The sequence below is a fragment of the Anopheles coluzzii genome, chromosome 2 (genome assembly GCF_943734685.1).
Source record: "Anopheles coluzzii chromosome 2, AcolN3, whole genome shotgun sequence".
NCBI classification, from domain to species: domain Eukaryota; kingdom Metazoa; phylum Arthropoda; class Insecta; order Diptera; family Culicidae; genus Anopheles; species Anopheles coluzzii.
The window spans coordinates 55,343,539-55,362,844 of NC_064670.1; the positions used below are offsets into that span (position 1 = coordinate 55,343,539).

The 19,306-nt window shown below is 42.0% G+C and overlaps 1 protein-coding gene across 3 annotated transcripts in view; it reads left to right on the forward strand.

Moving 5' to 3' along the window:
• LOC120949156 (mushroom body large-type Kenyon cell-specific protein 1) overlaps positions 1-19,306 on the forward strand; it is a 118,341-nt gene that overhangs the window by 14,178 nt on the left and 84,857 nt on the right. For all 3 annotated transcript variants that reach the window (XM_040366217.2, XM_049606929.1, XM_040366216.2), the window contains 2 exons: positions 15,236-15,305; positions 16,627-17,347. In XM_040366217.2, the coding sequence (XP_040222151.2) occupies positions 17,254-17,347 (94 nt within the window). In that variant the 5' untranslated portion in view covers positions 15,236-15,305; positions 16,627-17,253. The remainder of the gene's footprint in view (positions 1-15,235; positions 15,306-16,626; positions 17,348-19,306) is intronic.

Below are 19,306 nucleotides of genomic sequence, written 5' to 3' on the forward strand. Positions count from 1 at the left end.
TCCGCTAGCAAACAGATTTAATTATCTGCGCCATTTTTTAGCGATGCGTGGTAGCTGGAATACAGCGCGATTCGCTGTACGATCGTTTAGCAACGCTTCATGATCGTTCTCGCGCAGTACAGGGGCACTTTGCTTCCCACCGTCTTGCTATAGATCTCACAAGGGGAATGATTTGTGTATGAATTTTGCCGTTTAAAAGCAGTTGCTATGAAGATACTAAAATTGTTTATGACTACAAGTAATCGTTTATTGCCGGATCTTTACTCTTTGCGATATTGTCGCGGTGATATATATTTTTAACATAATTAGTGATCATGACGATGACGGAAAAATGATTATGCAATGAAAGCAAAAATAGGTTAAACGTTGGTGAGATGTGATGAGTAGTACATTAGTGATTGATTTCACACCTGCCTTTCAAATGTTGTACCGCAGTTGTACTTTGCACTTTGAAGTGAGTGATGGTGACTGTGTATACCTACATTGATAGCAACACGCACGTACTTCGCGTGCAAAAATGTGCAAATCAAAACATGAACAGTTGCAGAGAATAAAGTTGCGGTTCTGCTAAACGAGCAGCGATTCTTCTCCAGAACAAAGACAACCAAACATCAACGGCAACTCCAAAACGAACCCACGTGTTGATTCGCATTGTTCGCTGGCAGTCAGGGGTGATTGCGATTTTATTTGTTTTGTTTTAGACGCATAAAAACTGACTGGTTTACAGTGCTAACCAGTAAACCAGCTGGCCAACAAATGCTCGCAGGTCAGTATGGACTTGCACATGGATGATGCACACATTTAGAATGCATCGCAAGTAACGGGTGAAAGCGTAGCAGTCACATCGCGAAAAAGCGAGTAGCTATAGAATAGAATGCAAAAGAAAGTGCAAAAAATTAGGATGCATGAATTAGACAAAAGAAGTGCTATGGTAATGCACAACGCACGGCATGCGCATCATACAGGGGGTATATTGGGCCAGTAATTGAAACGAGTATAAAAACTAGATTCAACTAATCTCGTACGGCCGCGTGCCGAAAGGAAATACTGGCAGAGAGAGAAAGAAAGAGAGAGACAGAGAGGGAGAGAGAGAGAGAGAGAGAGAGAGAGAGGAACAGACCTATAGAATAGAAAATAATCAGACCGCATACGCATCGCATCCAAAAGTGCATCGTAGCACATAGCACCTCGTTTTTCTCCTCCTCTGTTACCCGCCGCCAGAAGCACGAATTAGGCTTGAACAAATGCAACATCATCAAGCCAAAGCATGTTTTCTCGGGCGGCTGGTGATGGCGGTGCACCGAATACTGGAGGTAAAATTTAATTTGCTTCGTTGATCAGAGCGGGTGTGAAGGCTTCCCAGTCGTTTGCAGTTGCAGATTATTTTGCAGCTCAGAATTGTTTTTTGTTGTTTAGTGTACGTATGCCTGTGCGTGTTTGTGTATATGTGTATATGCTTTCGCTGGAAGTTAGAGGTTTAGGTGTATTTTTTGTTTGTTTGTTAGTTCTTTTTTTGGTTGCCAATCAAATGAAAAGGTGCTGTGTACACGTGAGATTTGTACCTTGAATGTTAATTATATTTCCAGTCGGTTGTTGGATGTGCATTCAGCAGCAATCACGTTACTACAATTCAACCTTAGACGGAAGAGGCAAGAGGCAGAATATATATAAAATAACTAAACAAACATTTATGTATGTAAAATTGAAATACAAAGTAATTTAGGTTTTGTAAATTCATTAATGTAACATCATGTAAATCTTCATATGATCAACGGTACATTACGTATGAAAGTTATGTGTTTATTGAATCTATTTGTATATAATTTTTATCTTAACATCTAAAACTATCAACATAACCAAATCGCTAAAAAATAGAATTAAGATTACTTTACTTGTTTCACTGATATGACCGATCGTTTGGATCGCAAAGGTTTACAGGGGGGTTTTGAGAAAAAATGAGAGGAAGCTTGTTTCAAGTGAAGGTCATCCTGTTTGATGCATTCACAGCTGGCAAAAAAACGAATACTAAGCTAGAGCGAGACGCATTGCTTTCAAAATCGGTACGAGAAATTCGTGTAGAATATTCATTATTGAAAGGAATTTAATTGTTTCAGCAAGTGTTCACGTTGCACAATTGATACGCAAAAAAACCTGTGAGCCAGTACGTTTTTAAGTCATATACACTACACCATGAGTGACTCTCTCCCTCTTCTAAATTGCATATTGGACGTGTGACGAAGACCGAATACATTTGTCGACTGCCTGGTGGCACTGTTGGACGAGGTATCTATATATATAAAAATCTCGTGTCACGGTGTTTGTCGCGAGCAAACTCCGAAACGGCTGGATCATTTTCAACGAAACTTTGCACACACCTTATGGTGATATGAGAATAGGTTTTAAGACTCACATCATTTTCAGAAGTTGCACTAAACTTAATTTATTAGCAATTTTCTAACTCCCATACAAAGGACATCATTGTTGTTGTTGTATACAGCACTTTGACAGTCGGTGTGAAGCGCGGTTTACACTCGGTGTAAGGTGCGGTTTACACTCGCTGTGAAATGCCTAGCGGTTTACGATGCTGTCACAAATATCCATAATGACAAAACAGAGATGGAGTACTTTAGTTTGGGAATAATGAATTAAAAAATACATGCTATTTCGCTTTGTCCTATTTGCTGTTTGATGTTCCAAAACGAACAAATATGCTTGCTTTAATAATTGTAACATAAACATGTTTGGTTACTGATGTTAAACTCGCAAGTGTAAACAAAGCAAAGCGGTTGTAGTGCCGGATAAGTAATTTGCAACTTCAAATACTTAATCGGCAACTAATAAAATGTGGGGTAAAACTAGGTTTACCGGGCCAGCTAGTATTTGTATATATATCTGTGTGTGTGTATGCGTGTATATGGGGTTGCGAATTTATTTGGTTTTCTAATCAGTTTTAACTATAAAAAGGACAGCAAGTCGAGAGACACGCGAGAGGGTTGCAATTCGAATGTTCAAACCATATTTCAAGCGAATCGTTGTTGAGACGGTGGTTTTTTTGTGAGTGAGCGTACAAACGAATGCTCCGAGATATTTGCTGTCGTTGGTATGGTATTGGAATATTTCAATGCTGAAAAATTTGATGTAATTGGAATAATTATTAAATGTGTTTTTTTATTTATTTTAGAATAAATAATTAAACCCTGTCTAACGTTCATTCCGCCATGTGGTAATAATTTTCGTGTAATGGTTTGAGTTTTCTCTAATCAATAAGAAACAGTATATAAGTTTGTTATTGTACTGATCCTTATCAAACGCATAAATATGACAAGTAGTACGCGAAACGTAGCAAACAACTTGCCTTTAGGCAGCAACCACTGGAGCAGCCGAGTAGTTGATGCCTTCGTTTCGGTTGTTTTCGGTGCACTTATCAACCTACATTGATGAGGCGAATCACTCTTGTTAGGGGCACGCACACTCCTTCAACCAACAAAGCACACATATGGCACTACTCGCTCGAGCGCTTTAAAGTGGACGACTGAGGTGGCAGATGCAGGTTGCAGTGGATGCACTATTTGTCGTAACGGCAACTCGTACCATGCGTGGTGGTATAACTATGAGAGACAGTGTGTGTGTGTGTGTGCTTGTGCTGCTCAGCGCCGCCTTTTTGGTTCGTTTTTGGAACCGCACGTTGGGTGGTGCAACGTGACTTAGATTTCACTGTGACCGTAGCTGTTTTGGAGCGGTTTTTATTAGTGCACCGCGTCATTTTGGGTATTTTCCACTGGGTGGCTTGTTGTGTCATCTGATTGTAGGGGGTTAGTGATAGGTTTTGCGTTTTTTTATGAGCACTATTTTAACAAAATAATATATTTGAAGTATGTGACTGCACAGTTTAATGAAACTTGAATGAAATTAGTAATGTATAAACAGTTATATGTATATTATTGCTTTTCAGAAGTTGCTCGAAACCTAAATGTTTAATCAAATTTAAATGATATTAAGCATTATTTATTCAAAACAAGTCGGCATTTCGTACAGTTAACTAAAATATTGGTGCTGTTGTAAAAACCGTTACATGTAAAAAACCGTTTATAGATTCTTTGCAAAAAGAACTTGAATTGAAATGAAGGGGCATGTCAGTTAGTGGGCACATTTAATTTGATTATATATTTTCACCCTAGCCAGTGGCGGATTGCGGGTTGCAACTATAATCTTATCTGTGCATTTCCCTCCTCACCTCAGTTTCGTTTGCTCCCTCTCCTAGTCAAAGCGTCCCAGGGACGGAAGAAAGTGGCCAACCGTTTTGCAGGCAGATTGCGTCAATGTTTGCAATTATCAGTGTTATTGTTAGCGCTTAGTTTTGGTCCCCCGTTGTACATAAACACACATACAAATAGCATGAGCTGCATACATCAGACCAGGGCCGGAAAGTAACGTTCTGAAATAGTGTACAATTTTCGCTCCGTATCAACTATCAGTCAAGAAGGGCTTACATGTTTTATGGTACGAAATTTAAACGTGAATTGTGACGCCTTGGGTTTTGCGATACGAGCGCCCAGCACAGCTAGCTGCTTTTAGGCCATTGGTGAGAGCTATAATTAGGAATGGCGTTATAAAATAATTTCTTTCATGGGATAATTTGACCTTTTTAGGTTTATATATTTTGATACCAGACAGGAAATGCATACATTCAGGTAGAAGTTATGCTTGTAATGGAAATTATAAATTATGTTTTAATTAATAGTGTTCAAATGTAATAGCATCATCGAGAGTAACTGATACATGTAACAAAAACATGTCGCTGATACTTCTCGTTTTTTTTTTAGTTTTATTGATATGAGCAAACATTAAAATAATACAATAACTACAATTTATAAATTACATTTGTATCTGCCGCAAAAAATGCTTAAAACTAAACTTCTATAAATAAAATATAGCAGCATCAAACTTAAGATTTCGTTGACGTACTCAAGCATGTTGCTGGTATAGTTTAAAGTCGAGTAGAATTTTTCTTTGTTTTTCTATTTTTTGTCCTTCGCGAGTACGCTCACTAATGCAAATGGCTCATGACAGCTCGTTTACCAGATTCCACTAAAAACCGCTCCACTACGAGAAGGAGGCAAACGTCCCATAAGCAAAAGCGGCAAATGTCGCAAAAAATGCACAAGTGACTTTTTTCCAATTAAAATGGGGCGAATTATTTATTTTAGTAACACCAGTGCCACCGTCAACCCATCCACCAAACCAAGTAGATGGAGTCGTTCGAGTTCGCCCAGCCCGCCAGAGAGCTTAGTAGCTCGAATAGTATGTACAAGTCCGTCTGGCAGTTTTGCGACTCCTTTTGTCTTCCCTGAATCTTCCCTGCGCTCACTAACGCACATCACACACCCACACATACATATACACTGAAACTTTCCCCGTTTTGGATTTGTTTTATGCTCTTTTTTTGCTTCCGGCCAGTTTCGGACAGTAGTCTGGCCAAGAGGAGGGCGACTGAGAATTCAAACCCGAAAGCGCCCGAGAGAGAATGACCAAAGTGGACTGGTCATCGTGAGTGTTTTGTTCTATGCCCTCTTTTCCTAGTGCAGTGTTTCGAGTGTTTCTATTGTATCTTCTTTTTTCTTCATCCTTACGAAGGCAACGTTGAGCACGGTCAGATAGTGGTATATGCTTTAGCCATGACGGTGCTTATGTGTTTGTGTATTTACACTCGTTGAGGTCTTTTCTACTCCACAGTCGACCATCGACCAGGGAGTAGCAATTGGAAATGACGTACATGCTGAAGAGTTAAGTTGAAAAGGGCATCTTTCCCAAAATTTTGGCGAATATTTCCGTCTGTACTTCCGCAAAGTTTGTAGAACAAATTATGTAACCATATATATATATCTCTTAGTTTTGTATTTTAGCGGAGAAATATTTTTTGCAAAATGCTTAAAGTGTTAAGCTTAAGCAGCGGTTTTATTATGTTAACGTAAGAAAAAAATATACAATCATGGTTTCAAATGCTTAGTTTGGATTATCATATGTCAAAATAAATCTCATAGTGTATTTAAATTAATGGAAACGCTTGTTTTGAATACGTGTACGAGTAGGGTGTGTTGAAAAAGGGTTTTTGGTCATCATAAAAACTGCAAAACTGCACTCCAAATCTACCCTCAACCCTAACATTGTTGATCGAGCCATCCGGCCACCATGCGTTCCATCTCAAGGTTATGCTTGCCGTTTCATGATGCTCACGATTAAGATATCCACCGGGTAGGACAAGCGAACTTGAAACGAAAAGCAAAGAGGAAAATTTAAAAGGAGCGCTCGCGAATAAGCCGGACTGGGACGGCTCAGCGATACCTTGCAAAAGTCATCGATCGCGTACGACACCTATCGGGACTAATTTCCGTCGCCTGCTTCTGTCGCTTCTGTCGTTTCAATCGATTTGAACCAGCTTCCAGGTCCCACTTTGGTCGTCGATGTCGACGACGCGAGATAACGGGCGCGTCTCTTTGAGCATCGCAGACACGACGCTGAACATGGCCGATGATGGTGCAAGCAAACCCACGTTGATACCATCTTTCATCGTTAATGGAATCCTGCTTGCTTCATCTCGTTCATGCAACCGAGTCCCGAGATGGCGACCGCTTCCATGCACTTGATCTGTTCATGCACAGAATGGCCTGATGCCCAATCTTGAAGGGAGTTCTGGAACCTAAAGGCTACCGAACTGAATGTGTTCCGTCTTCGTTAGTTGATGGTGGTGGAGCTGTGGCGGTGTGCGAAAACCCATCTTTCCTACCGTCTTATGCTGGGGCTCGGGACTTGGGAATCGATTTTGCCTGTTCCCCACTTTCGACCACGATCTCGATCGTGGTAAACGTAAAGGGGTGCAGCAAGAGACAGGCTAAATAGTTTAATCGTTGGTTGTCTTACGATCGCGCCACCATCGATGTGTACAGGGTAGAAGAATGGAGAAAACTGGTCTTAACCGAATCAGATTGAATCTATCAATTGTAAGCTTTGTTGTTGCTCGTGCCATGGCGACTGTACGTTGGTTGGGTGGTCGTATATTGTCTCTTATTTGTATGTGTCTTTTGCTTACTTCTGGTGCTGTTGAGCAAACTATTAAGCATTTTTGTTAAAACTTCTGTTGGATTCGTTGAAGCTGAAGAAGGTCGTAATCGGTTTTCCAAAAGCTGATTATTGTACTTACGATAATAGTAGCATAGGATTAGAAATAATGAAAAAAATCAAAAGAGAGAAAGGAAGAGAAAGATAAAGAGAGAGAGAGAAAGATAGAGAGAGACAGAGAAAGATAGAGAGAGAAAGATAAAGAGAGAGAGAGAGAGACAGAGAAAGAGAGAGAGAGAGAGAGAGAGAGAGAGAGAAAGAGAGAGAGAGAGAGAGACCAAACGAATTGCGTAAATCTACAACATTTTAATAAGCAGCTGCTGCTACACAGGCGATTGTACATAATTTGATCGATATAAAATAAATCCATTACTAAATAGCACATTTTTATCTACCATCTGAGCTGCAACCCCTTCGTGCACTTTAAGTTGGTTGTTTAAACCTTCCAATGTGCGTCCATATATTTTTTTCTTCTCCTTTCTTAAGTGTCGATCGTGTCTCCAAACACACTTATCGATGGGGACAAACCTACAGTCAATACAGAGTTACATTTTCCATTCCATATCGTTGAATGATTTCGTGAAAACAGACACAGATGTTACTAAATAAAAAATACATCATACTCTGAATTGTAAGTAAGTACAACGACGGGTTTCGAGCAAAAACTAAATTTTGGGTAGATGGAGCCATCGTTAAGAAAGCAACAGTTAACTCAATTAAACTATTTCAATATTCCCGTAACTGTTGCTTTCTTAACGATGGCTCCATCTACCCAAAATTTAGATTTTTGTTCGAAACCCGTCGTTGCACTTACTTACAATTCATAGTATGAATGCACTCACAAAAAGCATCAGTGGGGGGACAACCTGTTCTCTGTTCCAAGCCGTAGGCATAATAGTAGAAATGTATCCACGCGGCGTGCCTGCGGTGTAGTGTGCAGCGGTGGTCTATAGAGCGTTGGAACAACATCGCGATCCATAAGGTGACCAATAAATTAGCATACACTTGTCCCGCTGGTAGGTTGTGTACGGCGAGCGTGTGCGGGAAGGCAGATCGCGCCTTGTGATTGTGCACGAATTATGTGCAGTGTAACGATTCGTTGTGGACGAAGGCAGAAGAAGTTAGATCCGCAAGGGGCGCGAAGCGACCTTCATAAAATTCGATCGTGAGAAATCCAACCAGCCTGTAATAGTGTTGAGCTAATAGGTTGTGTTTATATCTAACAAGTACACATGCATATCCCCTCAGCAAAGCGAAAAAGCATGTTTCTTTGTATATGAGTGTTTGCAGGGCACAATAAAATGTATTTGCTATGAGTGGACACCGTTATTGGGACAGTGTTATCCCAAAGCAGTACAAGTATACTTAACTGTACATTTAGATTTGAGAACTTAATCTTATATGATATAAATTCTTTTCGTGATATAGGTGCTTTCAGATTTTATAGCAACGCATATGCAATACTATTTTAAGCAGATATGTTTGAGTATGACCTTCTCTTGTTTATCGACATAAAGGAAACTAAGCTTTCCCCCATGTTATTGGAATGCTTCATCTCACCAAAAATCATTTTTCTAATTGTTGACTACCCGTGTTTCAACGAAGCTAATACTTGATATCGTTATTGGGCACAATCAACTCTACCAGCATTAATGACAGGATGTTGTTAGCTCATGTAAATGAAATCAATAATACCGCTACAAGTATCGATGATAATCACAGCGATGGAAGATGCCCGGTGCCGGTCTTGGTAGGCAAAAGCATCAACATCAGCTCGAATGAATGCAATGAACAGAAGAAAAAAAAACAAAACAGAATCACGTATAGAGACAAAAGCGAAACAACCCAGTTCTTTCACCTGTCCATTCTTCGGCGATCGGCCGTACTCCATGGGGTCTATCCAAACAGGAACTTCTCCCGTTATTGAACCATCATTAAGAATTACGGTTAGATTTCTTAAAAGTGGATGAAACACAAAATGCGTACAAGAACTCGTCGGACGGGGAACGATGAAGATGGATCCTCGTTACGCCATTCATTGAGGTTAGTTTGCCTTCACCTTTCCTTTCTAGCTGGTCTTTTCTCCTGCAAAGAGTCTACTCCAGGTGCTCTCAGTAATCATTCAACAGTACCAGACAACAGCTAGCGTGCAGGCGAACCATGCCTACTTCCACACATTGCAAATGGCTATCTAGCTTCTCCTTTCTTCGTTGTGATTTTTTTTTCTCTCGTCGTAAGAACAAATCGTGAAGGACGCTTGGATTCGGAAATATGCAATCCGAAGCAACACACCCAATACCTTCGAAGCGTGCTGGAATGGTGCGCGTGTTGCCAACACAGTTGCCACTTAATTTCAAACCAATTTCAATTATCTTCATACGCACTACACTCAACGGTATGTTTGAATTGTGCGTGTTTCCCTTCCATACGCGATGTTGGAGGAGCTTCATACCCATTGATTCATTCCGTCTACCGGCGAATGAACGGATTTAGTTTTCCCTCTAACTCGGTAGCTTTGTCAAAGCTATAGTGTAAAAGTCTTTAAACATCAAGAGAACTGCTGCTGGTACTTCTGATGTTGATGATGATGATGATGATGGGGCGGTAGACCGTGGTCAGTATCTATGATTAGAGTTTTTGTACGGAGAAAACCCGTAGTTAGGGTACCTTGTGTTCCCTTCGACGTGCTTCTCCTAACTCGTCATTCTTATTATCGACCTCCGGTGGGCATTGGAGCAGAATGCTAGGATCATGTTTTTTTTATAACGTATCACGAACGATACTATAATTTAAACAGGAAACGCAGGAACACGCAATTTTGCTATGAAAAGGGTCTCAACATGGTGAGAACCATTTTAAGAATTTTAAGAGGTTTTAAATAATTCGTAATAAATTATTACATTATAAATTATTAAATTTTGTTTTTCAATAAGCACAAACGCAGGCTAAATGTGTTATTAGTTGCCCATTTAAAATAACTTTGGCCACGTTTTTTCTTTAGTAAAAGTAATGAGAGAAAAAAACAGCATCATTGTTATTTATAATTTTTTTAGTGAAATATTTGAATAAGAAGTGATTTTAATTGTAATCAGAATTTGTTTAGTTATTTTTAAGATTACATATGAATACTGTCTTTATCAACTGTTCCTCCTAAATTAAAAAAAGATTACATAGCGTATATTAAAACTATCTCTACACGGGTCGTCATCAAAAGCGTCTGGTTTGTCACCTCCGTACTAAGAACACACATTTTCTCAACATTGTTTGTTAGTAATTGTAGCTGTAATATAATTATTTGATTAAATAAAATTATGAATGCATGCTGTGGCGAATAGAAATACAACGCATTCAAATATATCTAATATATTTAACTTTTGTGTTTACTATTCGATAGAGTGTACGACCAGGCGTTAGTTTGTTCGATTATGCGCAATATCTTGTGATTGTAAAGAGATGAATGAAAGATTTTCACTTTGTTTATGATAAATCATAACTCCAGTTTTAATGACACATGGCAGCATAACCTTGTAGTATTACTTCGGCATTATTTCATGTTCAATCGCAATCCACACGTGTTTGTGATTTGAAAACTAATCACAATGTTTAAAACCAAAAACTACACAAGCAACTCAGAAACAACATGTTTTGCTGCTTCTTATAAATGTTGAAGTGGTAAGTAAAGTCTTTTTTCCATTCCAACGTAAATGTTGTCTAACAGAAAGCGAGCCACACATGCACCGTGTGATAGGTGGCACAGTAACAAAACACAAGAAAATATTCCCTCAATTGCCCGTTCCGGAGAAGCAACACGTGCCGCAATCACGGAGCGTCATTTCCTTCTGATATGTCCATATCCATGTCCAGCCCGGGTTCGGCACTGTTTCGAGCCGACCTGCCAACCTGGTGAGGTGGCAAAAACACCTGTTTTCTCACAAACTGCACACGCCGGCCCGATCGCCCGATAACCCGATTGCCCGAGACGTGTTCCGTGACTAAAACCGTAAACATCGCCCCCCAGCCCGGGCAGCAATGGCTGGTGGCTAGTCCACCGACGCAAAGCGCCAGCACCGCAACATGCGCCACCGTCGGGCGCGCGTTGGTTTTGTACCGCGTGAACATCCACACGGATTGGTATGTGACCGAGATAAGCTTCTTGCCGTTTACCAGAACGTTGCTTGGTGCCCAACGTGGCAAACACCTGTTGCCTCTAGTCCGGCGGCGAAGGTACCCGAGCAATCGTTCTTTAGCGAGACAACGACGATCTGTCGCAAGGTACAATTGCTTCGGCTTTTGTTTGTTAGACTGATGGACGGATTTTAGGAGTGCAACAAAGCATAAGTTTGTCTTTTCTACTCGCATGGCTTTGAACACGTGTGGTTTTCTTAAAAAAAAAATGCTTTGTGTGCATGTGTATGTTGTTTGCAAGCTTGAAGTGAACGAGCTCGCTTGACGCCGTTGTTGGATCTACACGTGCGGCCTTGGTTCATAAGGTATAGAATATAATGTATCAGTTCTATATTTCCTTGTAATTCTTTGTTAATGTATATACTGCGCATATCTGCTTTGTTTAATACTTCATTTTTCGATATGAAATTGTAATATTAACAAGAAGATACTAACAGTACTTGTTACTTTCACATAACGCAAATGCAAATTCCATCACATAATGCTGCCCATCTCGAGCTACCTTTCACCAGCTTCAATTAAATCAGCGAATCCCGCCAGTACTTAACACCGTACTGATTTATCAAATTCCAGCAAACACCATCCATCGTAACGTTCCATTTCCAGCTGGAAGGTCGTTAAAATAGGCATGATTGATCCCAGAGTGGCTGTTCTAATTATGCTTTTATTTCAGAGTATGAGCAGTTAAGCTAATGAAAATCACTTATTGCAATCCGAAATGTTGCCTTGTGCTCCCCAGGCGAACGTACGCCTCGAGCCAAATGAATCGCGTATGAATAAATTTTGATTGATCACTTAACTATTAACCCTCGCCCACACCTTGTACTATTAGTTGCAATTCGAAAAAAAACAACCTCACCCACACACAACAACCAATCGTTCAATCGTCAGCTGACAGTAGCGAACGAGCAACCTATTTGACAGGCTGCGACCTATTCCTACAGCCGGTCGATTATTGGATTAGACTGGAAGTACCGAAAGTAATCGAGCAACGTACGATTGCGTTGGAGAGCCGGTTGCTAGTGGCTGTTTCCCGTTCCGGCTTCAGTTTCGTGCCAATTTTGGACCCGGTGGTAGAGAGACCAATTAAAGATATCCACGTGAAACGGACCAAACTGTTCCCTAGCAGCGATGCACGCCGCCCGTACCAACATTTGCACTGGGAGAATGTAGAGTTATGCGATCTGGCAAACGACGATGCTCCGCCATCCCAATGCTAGATTGCTAATTATGCAATCTGTTGCCCGCTGTACTGCCGTACCTGCAGGTGCCGGGACTTCAGCTATCGCAGTCTCGCGCCGGAGAATGGGTTAGTGTAAGCGTCCATGCTAGCTAACCTCTCATCAATTCATTCATTTTCGGAAGGTGCCGGTTCCCCATTTCGGTGCCAGGGTTAGAGGAAATCCCTTTTCGATTTTCGTGTTTTCCTTCCGTTCCATTACGAGCCATAAGTTGGGATCCATTCGCGTACCCAACTGCACCTAGGTACAGCAGGTAGCACCATTTATCCAGCACACTGCACGCCGGCATGCCATTGGAATTGCAGCTGCAAGGGATAGCGAATGTTCCAACCGTACGATACGATACGCCATACGAACCATACGAACGAATGATCCACGCTTACTGAAGCTATTCCAAAAAATGGTTCCCAATCCAGCCACCTCGCCGGTGCTGGCAGGGATGCATTTATAGCAGAGTGCGCAACAGGAGCGCCCAATACATACCCAGCCCAGGCTAGAGCAATCGTTATGCACGCGAGATGCAAGTCAACTTCATCGGCACCATTTGGTCAATGCAGACCGAAAATTAATACGAATTTAAAAGCTGTCCCTGCTGTGCACTGCCTGTGTGTTGCCGAGAGGAGTGCGTTGTCTACGGATCGAAAATCTTTCTCCTTGCGGAGGTGTGGGGGATCAATGCGGTCGGGTGTAGAGTATCGTACTTTGCGTTCCTCTCAGTGCTTTTGGTATGCACATTGCTGAACTTTAACTATGCTTCATCCCCAGCTAGGGAGTCAGATTGGACCGTGGGGAATTGTTGAACGAGAAAGAGAGGAATGGGTTTATCGTGCAAACCAACACTCCATAAAACCGGTCTCAAATCGTTTAACTTTTCGTCTACCAAACAAAACCGAATTACGGCGAATAAGGTGGTGGGCAAAAAGGGGAAAACGGAAGGGAAGGAAATTGTTTGGAGAAGCGGTTTGGTGACGTGTAAATTTTCGGCATTTTAACGTGAGGACTTCTCCTTCTCCTACCGCGCTTCAGTTTCGCTTTCTATTGCACCGAAACACGTGAGTTGAAGGTACTGGTTTTAACAGATACAACGGGCCTTTTCAGTCCGGATTACACCCGTCCTACGCTGATGACAAAACGGACGAAGCGTTGGGGGTTAACTGAAGCGCTTTATTTGCTCTGTTCGGTTAGAAACGTTAGTCCTAAATAAATCTATTCCAGTCGTTATACTCATCTATGGCTAATTATGGTCTAATTCTTATAATTGGATTCGAAATATAGTCGAACTTTTCAACCCAATGAGCACTGCATGGAAACATATGAAACAAGCAGCGAGAATAAAAATAAACGACAAAGTTGTGTACAGTATCTGCCTGGATAAATACTCGAATATCCAGGCGTACGATTTTGCAACGTTTGTTCAGTTCACTTTGACACCTTGTGCACAGGTGAACATGAGCAGCATTACCTCCCGAACCCGAATGGTTGTTCCGATGGCGTTTTTGAAAACTGTTGCTCCAACACCGCTGGGAACGGTGAGGGGTCGAGTAACTGCACTTCAGTTAGGCAACGGAAGTTTGCTTCCGCCCGTTGGCTAGGGCATCGAGTTTTTCCTCCATGCAAAAAGCCAATCTTTCGTGTGTATGTGTGTGTGTGCAAGGTTATTGGAAGGAAGCTTTTCTGCTCATGGATGATGTGGGTCGAGGCTTATTTGAAAACCTGTTGAATGTTTAACCAACACCGGCCAACACCGATCGTATTGAGCCACAGTTTTGGAGCAAGCATGGTATGATTATTTAACAGCAGCTTGTTGCTATGTTCGGTTGTCATTCAAAGTTGGGAAGATAAACTATTGCTAGTAAAGTGTCCAGATGTTAAATTTGCTATTACATTAGATAGTCAGGGAAATATTAGGAAAAAAATGTAGTGTGAATATCTAACCTCCGTTTAGCCGTGTCGAGATAAGGCTTTTTATCTTATACATAAATAAACATTATCAATACACGAAACATTGAAAATACGGTTCAATGTCATTATATATTATTAAATAGGAAGTGAATAAAAACAATCAATGTTATTTTAATCATTTTACTCCTAACAACAACAAAAAAACAGAGTCTGTAAATCATACTGTTTGACTTAAAGCTTAGCTTAAATTCTGCGTAGTGCTACTTAGTATAAATCATTAAAACAACACTTTACGTTAAATGACCCGCTTTTATAACTAAATTACAAACACACTATTCTATATTAATTACGTAACTGTCAATTCGTCGGAATTCAATATTTAAACTCTTAATATTCAAATCAACACACCAATAAAATAATCAATTAGTTGCTGAATTAAATAGTTACTTAGTTCATTGAATAGGTAACTTAATCATCTTGATAGCATACAATCAAAACCATCCATTGAATGTTTTTTGACGATAGTTAGCTGACAATTCAAATAAAAAACATGCGATAGGATGAAGAACCCTGTCTTCGAGTTCTATTGTATTAGAAACAATTTGGATTTCTTTGTATAGAAAAAATATCCCAATTGACAGTCACAAATTCCATCGGTAGTGGTCAATCGAAGTCCTAGCAGTGAGTTCGGATTGTATTTTCTTTCATTGTCAAATAAATATAGCTCAATTGAATGAAATAGTGAATGTGTCACATTTTTATTATTTTAACAGATAAACATTTTATTTCAGACATCATTGCGCTGCCATGACATTAAGCTGACAGTATCGTTTGGATATACAACAATTCATTTAAAACAAGGTAAGTACAGTAGATACACATGTATGCATGCATAACTGAAACAACTGAGTAACGCCATACTTGCTTATTTGCTAGTAAAACAATAAAACCATCCAAACGCCGTTTCCTTTATAGTTTCCCCGGTTTCAATGCCGCGCTGTACAAAAATCGAACCAATTCGACTGAAGGGTTATACTAGGCAACGACAAAGAAGCAAAAAGGAAGGAAAGGAAAAAAATTAGAGGCAAAAAAGGCAATGCAAGTGTGATAGTAACTAATGCCAGAACGCGGAGGCGTCTTGCTGTCGCCCCGCAAACAAAAAAAAAGTATTTCTCCTCCCATGTGCCATGCACTGTGCAGTGGTAGTAGTATCTGTCTCCATTATAGCAGGCGCAGCGTTTTTTTTATTATTATTATTTCGTTCCTTGTATGTACTCGTGCACAGACACACCGTAGATACCGTCGTCCCCGTCCGGGCTAAGTAACTGCAGCTATTGCACTGTTTAGTGGTGGGTGCGGTGCCGGTGCGAAGGTGGCCAAGGATTTGCTGTGTGCTGGTGTGTATACGGAGTGTGCTTTTTTCGCTGCTTTCTATTTTCGTTATTTCCACCCCATCCCAATGATGCAGTTTTCGTCCAGCAAACAGTATGGGTGCGTATGTGTATGTGTGCGTGCTTGTGTATTCGTGACTGGCGCGCGTGTACATGAGCGGAAGTGGCTCTCGTTCTTGTGCCGCACTTTTTTTTGTGCTCACTCTTTTTTGAGCGATTTCTTTTCATTTCCGGACTTCCAATTCCCTGGCCAAGTTGCTTAGGAGTTGGGTATATGTGCCGTTTTTTTTTCGTTTTAGTGGATTTTTTTGGTCGTGCTATACAAGTTAATGCTGTATATTTCGTTTATTTTCCACCTTCCGGTTCATTTTTCTGGCTACATCCTCCGTTACGAGGGCGCTTATGTTTGTCTTTTCTGTGTGCAATACTTTCTCGAGGATTTTAAATGTATATAATTTTTTCCCACCGTACCATTTCCGTTCGTATTCGAGCAATAGTTGCAGCAGTGTGCAGCTCGTATCAGGCAAGTATTTGGCGTGTTCCGGACTTCTTGCTTTGCATCTCGCTTGCCGATGCGTTTCGGTGTGTCACTCCATTTCTTTCCATCCCTTGGGCCATTTTTTCGCGATGGAGCAGAGTGAAATGACTGGGGGAAGGGGGGATAGTTACGTTTTCGAAATCCCGACCACTTGTTGTTCTGGTTTTCTTCTAAAATATATCTCCATTATCTTATTTTCTTGTTTTGGGTTGTATGATTTTTGTTTTCCTTTTTCCCGCCGCTCTACTTTCAGGCCACGCTACTATTCCGTCTCTAGCGCCAGTCTGCATCAGTAGTTGTAGACAATACACCGTGTGCGCGTGTGAGTTTTGTGTACGTGTGTGTGTAGGTTTAGTGGATAAAGAGAAGCTCTGAGTTGGCTGCGTTTGTGCATTCCAATTTCGGTGCGGAATCACTGTAACGTGCAAACGACGTGTTGCGGGTGTGAGATAGAACTTCCTTTAACGGTGTGTGCGAGATAAAACAGGAAAGCATCGATAACGAAACATTAAAACGAAACACAACGCGTATAGTGCGGTATAGTCCAGAACATTGCAACAGGTGTGGTGGCTTAGGCGTTGCACGGGAAGTGCAATTTTTGTTTTCAAACCCTGCTGGCGAATTGTTGTTGCGTTCGAGATTGCTCGAGTTACTTCGGAACCATCAGTGATTGCCACCCACCAAGCGAGTGTGTCCGCGAGTTTGAGTGTGTGTGTGTGTGTGTGTGTATATGTGTAAGGGATAATGTAATGCAAAGATTTTCCAACACAACAAATTGCAGAGCCGGGACCACCTGTGGCTTCGTGGAATCGTGTCCTCCGTTTCACCGTGTGCTCCGCAAGAAGCTCCAGCTCCAACGCACATCCTGCGTCCTGATACGATGGCAGACTGCTCGTACGCCCGCTGTGTCCAGGAGCGGCGCTACATAAGACGCGAGCTGGCCAAGTGGACGAAAAATATGGTACACATAGTCGGTAAGTGTATATTTATTTCTTATTACTTTCTGCATCAAACCCATGTATTGCCGCAAGTCGTACCGAGAGCAACGAGTTTGATACTTGCGTCCTGCAGGACGGTGCAGGAAAGCTACAAAATAAAATCGATTCACAAATTTTGTCATTTGCACCTGCTGGTGGAAGTTTATCGCGGAAGTTTATACATTGCTCTGGCCTACGCCTTTTGTTGCCATGTCGAAACAAAGAGCTAGCGTTTTTTTCGCTTTATTTTTGTGTGTAAACCATATCTTGCAGTGGTTCTGTGCGCGACCTCATTGCCAGACACACCTCGACAAAACGCGAACAAGCAAGCAGTTCCTTTTCCAAGATACTTAATGGTAGTAGTAGTAGTAGTAGTAGTAATACTGGTGGTAGTAGTGCATTCGCACGTTGAACGCGCGCAACAAGTGAAAATTTCCTATATTTTTGAGCTGCCTGCTGACGGGTTTTCTTTTTTATCCGCTTCTTCCTTTCGTTTCTTTTCGCTGGGACGATGTGGGTTGCGGCTGATGAAGGTGGTGAGGGTCACGGAAAGTGTGCATCCTTCCCTCGCCGGCTCTGGCACGAGTAGCAGGCGGACGATGGGAGCACTTGTTGTTAGTGGCACGTACCAGTTCGCTGCTTTTTTATTTTTATTCGTTAACGTTTCTCACTTTCCCAATCTGCCCCACGGACGCACATCCTTGCCTGACCGTCGTGCGCTGCACTAGTGTACATGTCTTGCAGGCGCACCCGGCAGCCAACTTTTGTTCGGCCTGGTGTTTGTGCGCGAAAGAGAAAAAAGCTCGAAATGTTACGGGGTGGTGCCGAAGTGCACTCCGGCGATGGCATGCACACAGAAAGAAAGTCGTTGTATATAGAACGAAACTCACCGTCTCGACGGTGGTTGCTATGCACGGGAGCTAGGGGACGCGGGCGGAGTTGGAGTGGCGCGGCGCTGCGCCACCCCGGTGCAGGAAATATAATCAGGTTTTGCGCTTGTGTGTCAGTCGTTTCCGCTTTTCGTTAGTTCCGTTCGCCCTGCCTCGTCCAACGCTGTGCCATTTACTGTGCGAGTGCTTTTGGTGTGGCCTTCCTTGGGCTTCCTGTGCAAACACGAAATTATCAGCTCCTGGGGCACTCTTGGCACCTTCCGCACCGACCGCTCGGGACCGACCTCGCATCCCCGAGATGCAAGGGACTAATTCGAATGCTTCCCCGTCCCCTCCAATTGCTTTTCTATACTAAAGCAAGAGGTGAAAACGATCAATTTTTGTTGTATAACGCGGCCTGCATCAACCTGCGCCCGATATGTCTTGTCCTAAACCTCTTTCTATTCGAGCGATCAGGGACGCTCGACGGTGTGGGAACGGTGAACATGTCCTGTGGAGCTCCCTGGATAACGACAAAAGCTTCCCACAAAAGCTTGCTGTCTCGCTCTGCTCGAGGAAGGCAATAAAAAAGCTCCGTCTTGAGAAAATATTTTCGACGGAGTACTCGGATGCACTTTTCTTCTATCGTCTTTCTGTCGCCTTGCTCCTGCGTCGGTCTGACCGAAACCGTTCCAAGCCAACATCACCCGATTGCCCTTCCCAACGTCTCGAGTTGAGGGGCTTGAAGATGTGGATCGAACGGGAAACTTCTCTAAAGCTACCCGTCCAAAAACACAGCAGGAAAGAGCGGAAATGTCACTTGCTGGTGAACTGCACTCTCCACCGTGTCTTTCGAGTCCCGTACCTCTGGGCGATCTTATCCCGCGTTCGACGCTAGTAGTCCAAATTTCGTCCCCTTCCGGTATCTGCCATTTCCTCCAGGCACCGCTTACCTCCATCGACTGTGGACTGGTTTTCTTTCCATCTTGCGCGTCCTTATCGCTTTCACCAATGAAGTTGAACCGCTCCCTGTGCGAATACACCCTACCACGAAATGGGATAAAACACGTGACTGTGTGTTAGAGCA